Source organism: Cydia splendana, unplaced genomic scaffold (genome assembly GCF_910591565.1).
Source record: "Cydia splendana unplaced genomic scaffold, ilCydSple1.2 scaffold_49_ctg1, whole genome shotgun sequence".
In the NCBI taxonomy this organism is placed as follows: Eukaryota; Metazoa; Arthropoda; class Insecta; order Lepidoptera; family Tortricidae; genus Cydia; species Cydia splendana.
Window position 1 is genome coordinate 181,214 of NW_026946892.1, and position 16,796 is coordinate 198,009.

At 35.1% G+C, this 16,796-nt stretch overlaps 1 protein-coding gene across 1 annotated transcript; it reads left to right on the forward strand.

Moving 5' to 3' along the window:
• The first annotated feature begins 12,749 nt into the window (after window positions 1-12,749).
• Window positions 12,750-13,580, forward strand: LOC134805689 (uncharacterized). The gene has a single exon (XM_063778943.1). The coding sequence runs from the start codon at window positions 12,750-12,752 to the stop codon at window positions 13,578-13,580; it is 831 nt and encodes a 276-aa protein (XP_063635013.1).
• The last annotated feature ends 3,216 nt before the right edge of the window (window positions 13,581-16,796 follow it).

Sequence of the window (16,796 nt, forward strand, 5' to 3'; positions counted from 1 at the left end):
ATATAATATCGAATGTAATATTATTCTAGCAACTTACTTATGCGAAGAATCATAATTACAATTTATGTTATGAAAATAACGTAACACTTTACTAATTGAAAGCTGATTTTTCAATTGAATTGTGACCAGTAAGTATTGTATTATTATTTCCACAATAATTACTGTCAGACTGTCACATAAATATTACTATTTGTACTTGTACACTTTTTCTTCGGTTTATTTCAATTACTTGCAACATATTTTATAAACCTGAAACATAGGTATACACCTTGTATGTCTGCTTCCTACATCCTGCCATTGGTAAGTATGTCATTTAATTTCAATAAACATCTTCCAACGAACCAATGGAATTCCATTATTATAACCATGATCCCATGAAATACTGAGTACACCAGAGTACAGTTCGAATGTTTAGGTCCTTTACCATTTTATCGTTACGTTTAACGTTTCTAAATGATAAGACCTAGGTTTTTGGTCTTTTGAGTCTTAGTGCTCAATTAGTACAATAAATGTGTACTCTTGGGTAGATCAATGAAGTGGTTCAAGCTACAACTTTGATCTACTAGTTTTACTTAATTAGTTAGCCTCAACAAATTAAACATCAGGCAAACTGTCATTGAGAGCGATCAAAATCACGGTTAATTCGAATACTTATTGTTTTTATTTTATAATGTGTAGGTACCTACACACAGTATTTAGTTATTTGTTTCTGTTTTGATTTAATGTATCGGTGCTGAGACTATGTATAATTTCTAATGTATGTATTGTCTCAACCGCATACCTAAGCGTTTTGGCATCCTTAATTATTGTAAGTTTATGCATGTGACTGAAATAAGGAAATATATTTTCCGGTAAAGTGCCTTTTTAATTACACTTAATTATAATTAGTCATCACATCACACACATCACTCATCTTCATCTGAGTAGGTGTACCTACTACCTAGGTAGTTAAAAATGAACTTCGTCATCTACACTGTTAACCGACAAAAGTCTTTTAACTTTAATTAACTGCTGGTCACTAGAGTTTTTTCTGTTAGTACCTTAGTCATGGTTGCCTTGGGTATAGTTTCGTAGTTTAGTTAAGTAAGCAGTGCTTCCTCACCGTGTAAGGCTCCCCGCATCGCCACTTCAGTTTTTACAGCATTGACTTTAGGTACTACATGACATGATGTATTATGACAGGCCCAGCGTCTATTTACGTACCTGTTGTACTTGGGTTTGTAATATGTGTATGAAGTCATAATGTTTACACGCCGTAATATAGACAGCTTCAAACGGTCTAACAACTCGTGCAGAATAACCCGCCAGACCGGGCGCCTGCTGCCTGTGCGGCGGCGACTAGCGCTGCTCGACAAGTCACCGCGCGTTATCGGCCCTGCATTCTATGAACGCCTACCCGCTAGTCTCAGAAATGAAACCTCCAATGATATTTTTGGACGCCGACTCAAAGAAATGTTAATCACAAAATCGCTGTATTCTGTTAAAGAATACACTGACATAAAACGCGATTAAAATGTAAATATTTTTCTATTATAATTTAATCTGACATTGTTATATTTTATTGTTTTTATTTCTTATTGTTTTTAGCTGTTTGTTTGGAATTTGATTTAATTTGACTTTGCAATATTATTAGTTATTATGACATTATATTAACTAGGGTGCCCTAGCATTATATACATTTTGACCGCTTTATTTTGACATACATAGGTAACTTTTTGACATTTAATATTAATATAGGTACTTTTAATTTTTATTATGATTATTTGATTGTTTTATATTTTTTACTTATTTTTGAATTATTTTAATGTATTATTATTATTGTTTACAATCTGACGATCTTTTTGAGAATTCATGTTATTTGGAAACATTATGACATTTATGACATTGTTAAATATCATGTAATTTTCAATAAGAAATAAATTAATCTAATCTAATCTAATTGAGCTTTGCCCCGATTATTATTCTACAGAATCATGTATTCCGGCTCTAAATTAGATTGGAATTGGGATTTATTATATGAAATCTGGGTCATATACGATTTTGAAGAATTGTATATCCTCATCTATTTATAGGTTTTATTAGGGCAGTTTAGGCATGCCTCTGTGTTCCACAATTTCCACGGCTACTTACGCAGAATGCATTATTACTCTTATCCTGGTCACCTGCTTGTTTCTCTTAAACTATAATTTAACCCGTCTTCTAACTGTTCCAACAGGATTGCTACAACAATCTTTAACCGGAATACCGTCTAAGTCGTCGTATAATATATTTTTGTATATACTTTGTTCGTTTTTATTTAAGCTGATACATTAAGTTCTTACCCATACGAACATCTGCAATATGCAGTAAATTTATGATACGGGTATAGGTTAGAAGAAGGTTAAATTGTAATACTTTACAGGAAATGTTTTCCAACTGGCGTATTTTTTTTTTTTTGTATAATTGAAATCTATCCTGAATCTACATTAGTAGATATGCCTATTCCCGAGGCCATCCATCTATACCTACGCCTTAAGTTAACTGGAACAGTAGGCAGAGGCACTAAACTGCTTATTATATATGTGGTGTTCATCAATAAATAAGCAGATGGCTGGCAACACTGGTGCGCATGATGGCGGCCGCTGTGTTACGGGCGCTCTGTATGGACCGAATAATAAATTGTTTTATTTACCTATAATCAATATAATTCCTCTAAAGTAAATTAGATTAATGATGTTAAGTGAACATCACAAGTGGCGACGAGGTAAAACCGTGAGTACCTATGAAATTCGCAAATTGCAAATTGATAAAATATTGGCGCCATATTGGTTTGTAAACAGGGCCGACGATTTGCAAAACGAACGCATGTATATCAGAACAAAATAAAGTACAAAACAATGAAATCGTAAGAAATACAAGATATGAGTGACTTTCAGATGCCTGTAATGGGTGTAACTCGGAGGCGTCTGAGGATTAGGAAATGGTGTATGGTTCTTTTGGACATTCAACCAAATAAAGTACATTGGTAGATGACAAATGTTGAATTTTATAATACAGTCTGTTGAAATAATAGAGCAATTCGTCAAAATTAATTTGATAATATAGAAATACCTAAGTATATGGAAATACAATACAAGATTAAGTTATAACTAAAAGTTATTTTTCTTTTTAAAAGGGAAGAATGGATAATTGTATCAAATATTAGATTCCTTATCTATTTCATATGGTAAAATACAAGATGTTCTATAAAATAATAACTTGTATTTTGTAGCAGTTTCTGTTTCAAATACTTCTTTACATTTTATGCAAGAATACATGTACCTATGTAGTTGCCTTGCAAACTATAAACGATGTACATATTCACCCGCAAAATATAAATTTACTTGTTTCCATATTTCCAAAAGGTCTAAGTACCTGCTGTAGGTACTGCATAGTAAAGTCTGTTTTGTGCTTGGAGTATGATGGTCAAACTAAGAACATTTGTGTTGACCTTTAACGGATCTCATGTAAACATTAATGATTCTCAAAATATACTGGCACAAATGATATAATTAATTACAATGTTTGTCATCTAGGCTATTCAATTCAAGATCTATGAGCGATTGCAGTGATTGTGTGTACATATATATGTACATAAAAATGCCAACAAGTTATTGGCTTAGGCTGATGCCGGAAGTATGATGTTAACAACTTGTACGCCAAGTTGTAATACAACATCATAAACCCCATAAAATGATGGGAAAAAATCGTTTGAAACGAAAAATGTCAAAATGACTACTGGCTGTTGCCGAAATGATGATGTTAACGATTTGTACGCCAAGTCGTAAAGAATAACATCATCAACCCCATAAAATGATGGGAACTAATGGTTGATCATGAATCAACAAGATGGTTAATGGGAAATTTCCATACCTACATATATTATGATGTTAAGGAACTCATACGGTTGAGTTTGCAAAGTAATAGCAACATTTAATGATGTAATAAATGATATACTTAATACCATGAGTAAATGGAACGTAAAGAAGTGAATGTGAGTTGTATTGTACTTTATTAGTTCTTAACAAATCCTGTAATGTGAAGCTGGCAAACACAAATTTGTTAGTAACATGGAATCGAAAAACTACTCAACCTTTCTTTGGGTGCTAGTTCTAGCGTAAGACAAAGACAGTATGATTTTGTCTCTCTATGGTTGAAATGAGACAGTCCCTGGCTAAACTATCTATAGTACTATAGAGTCCATTGCTACTGTCAGATGTCACAGATGTGTCACTTTTGACACTTGACAGATACAGATTGTTTCAGAACAATGTTGTGTGTTTAGTTAAATGTTAATAAATAAAAGTAATGTTCCAGATTAGATTCAAGACAATATTGAATCTACTAGATTCTTATATGTACTCCAGGAATGTGTAACTGTGCTCGTTACAGTTTTGTGGCAAACATGGACTAACAGGTTGTGTAAGTTTTCAGGTTTCTTGACCATCACCAGATTTTCCAAACTTACGGAGCAAAATGTAGATATTGGATGTTGTTGCAAGTGTTAAAATCATGGATATGTCACAATATGTCCTAAATATAATATAAAAAAGTATAGTTTAACACATTCAGACTAGCAACTAAAATAAGTACAATGTTGTTAACTATATAATTATATTTGCAAGACGTCTATATAGGTGTTGTACGACATTTTCGAAGAAATATCAGTGACCAGAAATGGAGACTGGCTTAGCAGCGTGAAGTATAAGGATCTCATCACATATGGTATGTTACGAGCCATGTTAGTATATTGTACAACCCTAAATGTCTGGAAATAGGGTAAGTGTAAGTAAAAGAAAATCTCAATGAAGTTTTGATTTAACCTAACTAGTGACTATGACAGAACTGTCAAATCATGAATGTCAGTGATTCAAGTCACATTGTCGAAATCAAAAACAAATTGGACATATCGGTATTCATATTTTGGACTTGTATCGTTTGCATTTGTAAAAGTACTGCTTTACTGCCTGCCTGTATATGAAATAATAAATACATTAGGTCCGGTGGTATAAAATCATCTTTTGTAAGGGATTATATGTTGTACCCTTATTAAACTCAATAATTCATGAAAATGTGTACATTACAAAGTAGCAATGAATATATGTGATAAAATTACATGATATTAGCATTACTTAATCCGAATTATTTAAATGGATGTCAAAACAAACATCATTAGAATCCCCAATAAAATACATTTTTATGGTCATACATTTATGCTTGTTATGCTATTTTATCAAAACACACCCTTACAAGACAAACCATCCTACCAAAGCTGTTATCAAGCAAAACTGATTTAAACAAAAAAAAAAAAACTTTTTTTTTTTTCTTTAAGAAGTTATCTACTTAGTCTAAGTAGTTAGACTAAGTAAATACTCTTTTGGATGAGATCATCAGAATAAAATAATTACCTACCACTGTATAGTTGTATACTGCTTATACTACCAGTCAACAAGTCTACTGTATTAGTCAAGAATGACAAGATCAAATTATTAGTCCATCAACTTGATTACTGATTAATGGTTCACAACAGACAACTGTTTGAATTTCTCATACCTACCCAAATAGGTATAAACACACCCATAGCGTAACAGATGAATTTTCTGTATTTCTCTTACAGGTGACAATGCCAAAGATATGTTGGAATATGCGGCTGACAACTGGCTACGTGCTAAACAGTCCATTTGGGATGTGATGCAAAACCATGTGCGTTACAGTATATCGCTTGTTCAGATTTCTGGCGAAAGGTCTGTGGAGTCCTGTTTGGTGTTTCCAAAGATTGGTATTGGATTCTTTATTAAGTAAATAACGATACGACACGACATTGTATATATTTATATGACCAGACAACTGATTAAAATTTACAAGTTCAGATCATATTCATACACGAGTACCTATTAGGCAACAAAGGCAAGTAGTAAATAAACAAGTTTTGTTAATAGATATACCAACACAGGATTTGGACCAGATATTCAGCATATTAATTCCTTACTACATAAGCTTTTCAGTGTTACACATCTGTAAAGTGCAGTCATTGTTAATATGATAACAGCAAAGTCATAGTAAGATATATTTAACTATGTATATTTAAATTTTCAGTAAGTAACTATACTGTTATACATAATTATTTATGAACAATGATGTAAAATTTATGCACAGATTATAGTGGTTCTCACTAGATAAGTGACAGAAGTCTGTAGCCTAAAGATATGTTTAACGATTATAGCGCATTTGCGTTAAGTTTGCATATTTATCTTTATATTTACTTGTAGAACTGTGTATGATACAGGAATTTAAAACTATGTGAAACTTGTTGAGATGTTTTTCACTATTTATTATTTATTTTGAAATATGCTATTTTTATGGTGCAAAGGAAAATTCTAAAGCTCCGGCTTGTCCAAGAAAGCTATACTACATTACAATTTCACTATTTGTTGATGCTTTTGACAATCTGGTCGCATTAAACACTTTTAGGTACAAGTTGTTAATAATACTTATAGTGGTAATAAAAGTGGCATTTAAACTAATATTTTTACCTAAACTAAATAATATAAAATGTTATTTTATAGAATGTAGCAAGCTAAGAGTTTTAGTTACTAAAAGTTGTTATTTGCAGTGCCCATACAGGGTTCATAACTGTTTCTTATTCAAATGTACCACCTTATGTATGTACCTATGAAAGCAACTAATGACTGATTACTGATTAAAATTATGGAATAGAATGTTAGGAATTTGATAAGGTAACTGGCTCCTATATAAATATTTTAAACTACTAAATTATTGCATGGAATTTTTATGAAAATAATATATTCTACATGTATTTAACTGTAAGGGTTAATATACAACTGATTTTATATGTATGTGATAATTGCTAGTATACCTACTCTCTCTTCCTCGCGTTATCCCGGCATTTTGCCACGGCTCATGGGAGCCTGGGGTCCGCTTGACAGCTAATCCCAAGAATTTACGTAGGCACTAGTTTTTACGGAAGCGACTGCCATCTGACCTTCCAAACCAGAGGGGAAACTAGGCTTATTGGGATAATTGCTAGTATACATTGTAATACAATTTAATTTTAAAGAAAGAGAGAGGAAATAGATAATAATAATAAATGTCATGTATGTAAATACTAATAAGTAAGAAACAGTTATTGTTACAGATGTTACATGTTATTGATGTGTCAGTGAGCAGTCTACCTTAACCATGTTAAGGACTATATTAGACTCTAGTAAAAATATATATTGTACTACTAACTAGTGGTTAATATTGTGGTCTAACATCACTCATTGTTCTTAACATATGATGGCTGGCTAGATAATATATAGTTGTAATCAGACTGTAAACATATTAAAGAGGCTATCTGTATTGTAGTTGTTACTTTAAAAATTTATATGTTACTTGATTACTTATAACAGCAATTAGAAAATTAATTAACTATTAGTAGTTTAGTCATATGTGACTTGATGATGATGATGACTTGTGATATTGTAAACTTCCTATTTTACTACACCCTTTTCAGGGTCCATGTATATGTATGTAAAATACCTGGTATGCAAATAAATATCTCTATTTATCTATCTTTGTATACCAAAGGGTATATTTACAAGGAATAAGGTTTCTAAGACTATGTGGAAAGCTGTAAGTTTACTTATTTGTAATTGGAGTATCGACTTCTTCATATTTATCATTATATAAACACTGAGTTATAAAAGTGTGTCGCGATTTAAGAGTTTAATAGTTATGTCAGTGTCTGTAAATGCATTGTTCAAATTGTTATCACTCAATTGGTTAAAGCTAAATGCTGATTAGAAATGTGTTGTGTTGCAAGTTAATTTTGGTTGTACAGTACTGTACAATGATTCATTTTATGTATTCTCCTACAATTTCAAATTTGTTAAAAAGGAAGAGATGTGGTGTTCATCAATAAATAAGCAGATGGCTGGCAACACTGGTGCGCATGATGGCGGCCGCTGTGTTACGGGCGCTCTGTATGGACCGAATAATAAATTGTTTTATTTACCTATAATCAATATAATTCCTCTAAAGTAAATTAGATTAATGATGTTAAGTGAACATCACAATATAATTTCGAATTCAATAAATACATTACATAATAGGAGGTCACTCTATACTAACATAATGTCAGTTTATGACTATTTTGCCTCCCTATTAAGTTTTGGTGGGCTAAAGAATCCATCTAATGGTGGTATCTAGGACATTTTGGATTACCTAAAACAAGATACTATCGTTAGTACCAACCAACACTATATCGCGTCAGTTTACTTTTAAGTACTATGTTGTACTAATTTGGACGACCTATAACAAAAGGTCCTATCGTTAGTACCAACCACCACTATCGCGTCTACTAGACTAGTTACTAGGTACACTTGACTCTTTTGGTTTGTTAGTACCAGTCCAACATTCAACTTACTAATTATTCTCTGTTTGTATCGCAGGTAAGTGTTATGATTTCGCTTATCATTTATTTTGTTTTGCTAGTACTAGTTGAACATTCAACCTACTACTTATTTATTTTGCTAGTAGCAGTTGAAAGTTCCAACTTACTAATTATTTGTTTTGCTAGTACCAGTTGAAAATTCCAACCTACTAATTATTTGTTTTGCTAGTACCAGTTGAAAGTTCCAACCTACTAATTATTTGTTTTGCTAGCAACAGTTGAACAATCAACCTACTAATTATTTGTTTTGCTAGTACCAGTTGAACATTCAACCTACTACTTATTTATTTTGCTAGTACCAGTTGAACGTTTCAACCTACTAATTATTTGTTTTGCTAGTACCAGTTGAACGTTTCAACCTACTAATTATTTGTTTTGCTAGTACCGGTTGAAAGTTTCAACCTACTAACTATTTGTTTTGCTAGTACCAGTTGAAAGTGTCAACCTACTAATTATTTGTTTTGCTAGTACCAGTTGAACATTTCAACCTACTAATTATTTGTTTTGCTAGTACCGGTTGAAAGTTTCAACCTACTAATTATTTGTTTTGCTAGTACCGGTTGAAAGTTTCAACCTACTAATTATTTGTTTTGCTAGTACCAGTTGAAAGTTTCAACCTACTAATTATTTGTTTTGCTAGTACCAGTTGAACGTTTCAACCTACTAATTATTTGTTTTGCTAGTACCAGTTGAACGTTTCAACCTACTAATTATTTGTTTTGCTAGTACCAGTTGAACGTCTCAACCTACTAATTATTTGTTTTGCTAGCAACAATTGAACAATCAACCTACTAATTATTTGTTTTGCTAGTACCAGTTGAACAATCAACCTACTAATTATTTGTTTTGCTAGTACCAGTTGAACATTTCAACCTACTAATTATTTGTTTTGCTAGTACCGGTTTAACATTTCAACCTACTAATTATTTATTTTGCTAGTACCGGTTGAAAGTTTCAACCTACTAATTATTTGTTTTGCTAGTACCGGTTGAAAGTTTCAACCCACTAACTATTTGTTTTGCTAGTACCAGTTGAAAGTTTCAACCTACTAATTATTTGTTTTGCTAGTACCAGTTGAACATTTCAACCCACTAATTATTTGTTTTGCTAGTACCGGTTGAAAGTTTCAACCTACCAATTATTTGTTTTGCTAGTACCGGTTGAAAGTTTCAACCTACTAATTATTTGTTTTGCTAGTACCTGTTGAAAGTTTCAACCTACTAATTATTTGCTTTGCTAGTACCGGTTGAAAGTTTCAACCTACTAATTATTTGTTTTGCTAGTACCGGTTGAAAGTTGCAACCTACTAATTATTTGTTTTGCTAGTACCAGTTGAACATTTCAACCTACTAATTATTTGTTTTGCTAGTACCGGTTGAAAGTTTCAACCTACTAATTATTTGTTTTGCTAGTACCGGTTGAAAGCTTCAACCTACTAACTATTTGTTTTGCTAGTACCAGTTGAACGTTTCAACCTACTAATTATTACTTATACCAACTGCAGCATAGATGTGATGTACAGTTTACTTCTTGCAATTTATTTTTCTTGTTAGTCCGACTCCGACTTACTAATCAATTCATTTGATGCTGAGTTTACGTGTCTACTCCTACAGTAAAACAATAACAAAGCCCTCGGCATTCATCAGTCTAAGTACGCTATCTATAGTTCTTGACTCACTTGACATCGTAACGGTCCTTGATAATTTAACTGGTCCGTTACCTGTTAGCATTGTTTATTATCATAAACAGCACATACCTATGTATATATGAATACATGTTAAATCGACACCAAGTTAACATCGATTCATACCCATATCGTGCTATAAATAGCATTTCAATTGATTATAACTGGTTAACCGAACAATATTTCTTTTAGGACATAAGGTCCATAAAATGTATACAACTATACCGACTTGATATGCAGGTTTCTCTATACGTTCCCTCATGTAAAAATATCTTAGTATTTAATTACACGACTAAATAGGTCGGTATATTTTAAGTATGAACGGTAAATACACAACTCATAATAATCATGATTTCCGCGAAGGTAGTTTGATTATTTACCCTTTATATCATATGAATTCTAATATACGATTTTGAGTCAGAAAATAAACCATGTACCATCTGTATTTGTAACACGCAAACCATCAGCATATTCGTTTCTGTCATTTCATGGAAAAATTCATGGCTAATGCGTCGGTGCCACATCATAGGGATAATGTAACATGAGTACATTATTTTTTGTAGTGACCCCAATTATTGATCTATCTTGCATTGATTACACTTTTGGATTTACATTTGGTAACCAGGCTCACGCACAGTAGCCATTGTCAAAGAGTTAGTGTAATAAGCACGCGTATATTTCTTCTTTGCTTAGTAAACATTCCTCCCGAGCTACGTATCATCAATTATTTACTCAATAATAGTTGTAAAGTTAACCACTGTTCTTATGTAAACAGTCGACAAAATCAACTGTGCATATACATAATTGTTTTTATTAACATTGATTGTAAACAAAACTATAAAATTAGGTATAGGTACTAGATCTACGTTTTTACAGTAATATTTAAATTCTGCATTAGTTTCTTTAATACTCCTCTTACGTGAGTTTGGAATTTCATAACCTACTTACGTAAGTACCGCCTAACAAAATCGTTGCAGTTTTAATATTTTCGTATTATGTACAACCGTACGTCAATCGTTACACAGAATATCACCTCGCCCAAAATGTTGTATTACCTGAATACAATCGGCAGCTCGGGAGGAAATGGACAAATACGGTAGCTATTAGGTTAGGATTTCCATACCTTAGATTTGTTTTTTTTTCCGCCACCGTTACCTTTCCTTTCCGTAATTTTTTGTAATATTTTACCCTCGTCGCCATCTGTGACGTCCAGGCTCCGTTGTGTACTGGGTGATCAAATGAAACAACTGTTATTATACTTCGCGCCTCGTCCTCGAGATTAGTAACTGAAGATATATATACATGTAGTTACGCCGGTAGGTGTCACCACTCTGCACTTAGTTTGGAGTTATTTTTAAAATTTTTATTTTTTAATAAGTGGGTATGCCTAGAATCCACCTCCTGACCGCCAGCGCTCCGTCCTTCCATACGCTTTCTAGTGCTCGACCACTCAAGTCACTTCTTAAATTAAATAAGTTTCTTGTTCGTGGAGTCTCGCAAAATGCCGAAACGTAAACGTGTTAAGAAATACGAAGACGACATTGATCATCTACTGCATAAAGTTCGAAAATTAAAACGTAAAATACGACATAGTGAAAGTGATTCGTCACACAGTGGTTCCAATGAGGAATTTATACCACAAGAAACAGGTAAGTCTTTTTAATTTTCGCTTGTGCAAATTTTAAAATGACCAAGGTTATTAAACCTAGGTATATGTGCACTCAGATTTATCCATTGGGGATAAATCAAAGTACAAATTGCATCGGTTGGCGTTCAGTTCATTGGGGACTGCTACCTAACTAAATGTCTGATCTATTAAAAAATTAAGATATTGACTGTATAAAACCACAATACGAGTTCATGCTTGTACATACATCAATGCACTCCGATTAGCCGTTGGGGCTAAGTCGACGCATGGTATGACGGTTGGCGTACAATTCATTGGGAATTGTTACCTAACTTTAAGAAGGGATAACATGCGTTATCTGGTTCAGTTCAGATGATTAGAATATTAATAAGTAATAATATTTTTGAGTTTTATGAGTAAAAAATAAAGTCATAGATTTTGTAGGTACTTACTTACTTAATTATAGTACTTAGGTAATAGTTTATATATTTATAATATACCAGTACAGTTTGCCTTAATTGTAGTCGTGAAGAGGTTCATAATTTGTTTTTAAAAAAGTTTTAAATCAAGTATATGAATATGAAAGCAAACTAAGTAGGTATTGCTTTTGTTCTCAGCATCACCGGTTTTACGACCAGATGATTGGTTTCCGGAATACCCGGATTATGAACTGAACTACGGTCCATACAGTCAGAATGACCAATATAATGGCGCTGAGTATCACGGAGACCCTATTGAGGCCAATAATAGTCCTATAGAGGAACCTCAGAATTCTGTTGGAAATTTGATAAAGCCTACTGAGGCTCAGCAAAGCGCTATACAGACCAACACACAGGCCGTGACAAATACAAGCGACAACGCCGTACCCGGCACGAGCTCCAACGCCATAGCCGGCACCAGCTCCAGCGCCATAGCCGGCGCAAGCGCCATAGCCATACCAGGCACAAGCACGGCCACTGTTGAGCATGCCGATGATAATAAGGTCGCTGACAATCGATTTGGACGATGATGTATTACAAATTCTGGGAGATGACCCCTCGTCGGCCACAATATATGGCAAAGAGGTACGTGCAGAAATAGCTACCCGTTTTACACATGTAGCCATAGAAGGTATAACTAAAGAAATCCGTAAAGACCTCCTTAGTAAATACCTAATACCTGCTAATTGCGTGAAAATAGGCGCGCCAAAGTTAAACCCTGAGATCAAAGCTGCCATCTCAGAAAATTTTGCTAAACGAGACAAAGGCATCGAGTCCAAGCAAAAGGAAATGGCTTGCGCAATATCTTGCCTTAGCGAAATAATTACATCGCAATTAAATTCGACAGAGAAAAATAACGACCTGTTACAAAAACTTATAGACCTCGGTCGTATTTTGTGCGATTTACAATACGCAGACAGCGTAACCAGACGCAATTTTATACTTTTCTCATTGAAAAAAGATCTCAAAGACCATCTGGTGAATACCAAGATAGACACTTGCCTATTTGGCGAAAACTTGACGGAAACGCTTAAATCAGCGAAAGCCATGATTAAATCCGGCGGAGAGATAAAAGCTCCTGTTCCTAAGCAACCCGTAGCGCAATACAGGAGGGTGAAATCCAGTGTGTCGCGGCCTTTAAACCGCCGAGGCCCAGCGCCGCGTAGGCCGCCGCCGGGCCCGCCGCCGTCGGTTCCGACTCCGAGGGGTCGCGCGCCTGCTCCCCGCGCGCCGCCGCCCCAGCTCCCCCCGGCGCCGCCCGCGCGCTACTACAGGCCGTCGTACGCTCACCAGCCCCCTCCGCGTCACTACTACTAGAAACAGTTAAGTACGCCGGCCGTTTATCACTATTTTATAAACAGTGGGCGCTTATTACTAATGACCGCACCATACTTTCATGGATAGCGGGCTATAAAATCAATTTCTCAAGTACTGTTGTTCAACATTCTTTGCCCTCACTGCCAGAATATTCTGATGTAGAGAAGTCACATTTTGTAGATGCCATTAATAATCTCTTGCAAATAGGTGCTAAGTATATCCGAGTGTAATCCTTGTGACGGCCAATTTGTGTCCAGTATTTTTCTTGTGCCGAAGCCGAACGGAAAAATGCGTTTTATACTCAATCTAAAACAGTTAAATACATTTATTAAAACTGACCATTTCAAGCTCGAGGATTTGCGAACAGCTGTTAAGCTTTTAACTCCGGATTGCTTTATGGCTACGCTCGACTTGAAAGATGCGTATTTTTTAATAAAAATTCACGAGGAATCAAGAAAATACCTACGTTTTATCTATGAAAATAAAATGTACGAGTTCAACGTTTTACCGTTCGGCCTCAACACTGCGCCTTATATTTTTACAAAAATCACAAAACCTATTGTAAAACTACTACGTTCCGCAGGCCTCCTCTCTACCCTGTATCTCGATGATTGGTTACTTTTTGGTCAAAGTTACGAACAATGTCTAGAAAACATAAAATTAACAGCACAATTATTGACTTCATTAGGCTTTATTATCAATCAAGAGAAAAGTATGCTTACGCCTATGACGTCGTGCAAATTCCTAGGAATGATTATCGACTCGCGTCGTTTGCGACTTAGCTTACCTTCTGAAAAACGAGCGCGCATAAAATCTGAGTTAGAACTGTTTTTAAAAATTAAACGTTGCAAGATTAGACAGCTAGCAAAACTCACCGGTCTACTAGTCTCCGCATGCCCGGCTATCGAGTACGGATGGTTGTACACGAAGGAACTGGAACGGTGCAAGTTCCTTAACCTACAAGGCCACGATAATTATAATCGTACAATGAGTATACCCGAGTCAATCCTACCTGACATACATTGGTGGTTAATGAATATCGACAATTCCCATAGTTGCATTCGCACAGATAATTACCGAATTCAAATATTTTCTGACGCCTCAACTACGGGGTGGGGGGCAGCCTGTGGGGGTGATACGGCAAGCGGCCAATGGTCTAGTACTGAACGAGAAAATCATATCAACTATTTAGAGCTGCTTGCCGCATTTATTGCTTTAAAAATTTACGCACGTGATTTGTACAATTGCCAGATACTCCTTCGACTAGATAATACTACCGCGATAGCGTACATTAACCGAATGGGTGGTATACAATACCCTCACCTTACCCAGGTTACGAGGGAGTTCTGGCAATGGTGCGAACAAAGAAAGTTGTTTGTGTTTGCATCCTATATAAGATCCCGCGATAATATCATAGCCGATTACGAATCAAGGAGATCACATCCGGATATAGAATGGGAATTAGCCGATTGGGCTTTTAATCGGATAGTGTACAATTTCGGTTTACCGTTCATTGATTTATTCGCAAGTCGTATAAATAAGAAATGCGCAAAATACATTTCCTGGCACAAAGACCCTGATGCCTATGCGGTAGACTCGTTTACCGTAGCCTGGACAGACATGTTCTTTTACGCTTTCCCACCTTTTTCGGTTGTACTGAAAGCTCTTCGGAAGATTATTTCAGATAAAGCTACGGGTATCATGGTCGTACCTTTGTGGCCAACACAACCATGGTACCCTGTCTTTCAAAGTCTCCTTGCTAGCGAAGTCATAACATTTCAGCCATGTAGCAATGCTTTAATTTCTCATTCCAGTTCCCAACGAATACACAACTCGATTACCCTGGCTGCAGGGATATTGTGCGGGTCGCGCTATCGAGAAGAAGCCTACCACCATCCTCATTAGACATTATGATAGCTTCCCTATCACCAAACACGATAAAACAATATGATGTTTGTCTTAAAAAGTGGTGGCAGTTTTGTAATAATAATTCAGTCGACCTATATGACGCGTCTATTCCAACAGTAGTCTATTTTTTGACCAATCTGTTTAATGAAGGTAGTCAATATGGTACATTAAACTCCTGTAGATCGGCCTTATCTCTAGTCTTAGGTCCGACATTATCAAATGATGACAGGCTTCAGAGATTCTTTAAAGGCGTTTTTCGTCTACGACCTCCGACGCCCAAGTACAATGCAACTTGGGATACCAATCTTGTATTAAATCATTTGAGCGATTGGTTTCCTAACGATAAACTAAACCTTGAAAGGCTTTCAAACAAAACGGTTACATTGCTGGCTCTCACTACTGCTCACAGAGTCCAAACAATCTCAAAAATTAATGTTAAAAACATTGAAATAACTTCTGAATGTATATCTATTAAAATTCCAGATATTTTAAAAACATCAAGACTTGGTTGTAAACAACCTATTATATATCTACCCTTTTTCCGCGAAAACCCTTCCATATGTCCAGCGGAAGCGCTTTCTTGCTACATGAATAAAACAAAGTCCTTACGAAAATCTGACAGCCTGTTCATCGCTACTAAAAAGCCACACAAGCCAGTAGGCTCGCAAACGCTCAGCCGATGGATCAAGCGCACGCTGAGCGAGTGCGGGGTCGACACGGCGGCGTTCAGCGGGCACAGCACGCGGCACGCCGCCGTGTCGCACGCGCAAGCGCGAGGCGTCAGCGTCGACGCCATTCGAAACACCGCAGGGTGGAGCGGACAGTCCAATACTTTTGCAAAGTTTTACCAAAGGCCCATTTTAAATAGCGAAGACTGTCTGTCTCTGGCGCTTTCTGTATTAAATAAATAAATTATGAAAAAGATATCAAATCAAACTTATCCCGTATCGGTTGATTGTATAAAACTGCTAAGCTATTAGGAATATGTTTAGCAAAAAAGGATACTTGATTTTTCAAGGTTAATTACCTTTTTAATTACCGAAAAATTTAAGTAGCTAATAGATATAGGATGAAAATTTTGTATAATTTAATAAACAACTTTTATATATTCCTACAATATCTTATGTAGGCGTTTAATGTGATAATTGTACCAATTAGTATAATGACTAATTGCGACTTCAGTTTACACTTATGTGATTTATTTCTCGTTTATGTAATAAATGATGATTGCAATATAATGGTACTAAAAGTGTTTAAGATTAACATCCTGCCTATAGTACCTGATCCTATAGTTATAGTAACATATCT

Excerpts from the sequence above, each read along its gene's own strand:
- LOC134805689 (XM_063778943.1), top strand. The coding sequence starts at position 12,750 with ATGCCGATGATAATAAGGTCGCTGACAATCGATTTGGACGATGATGTA.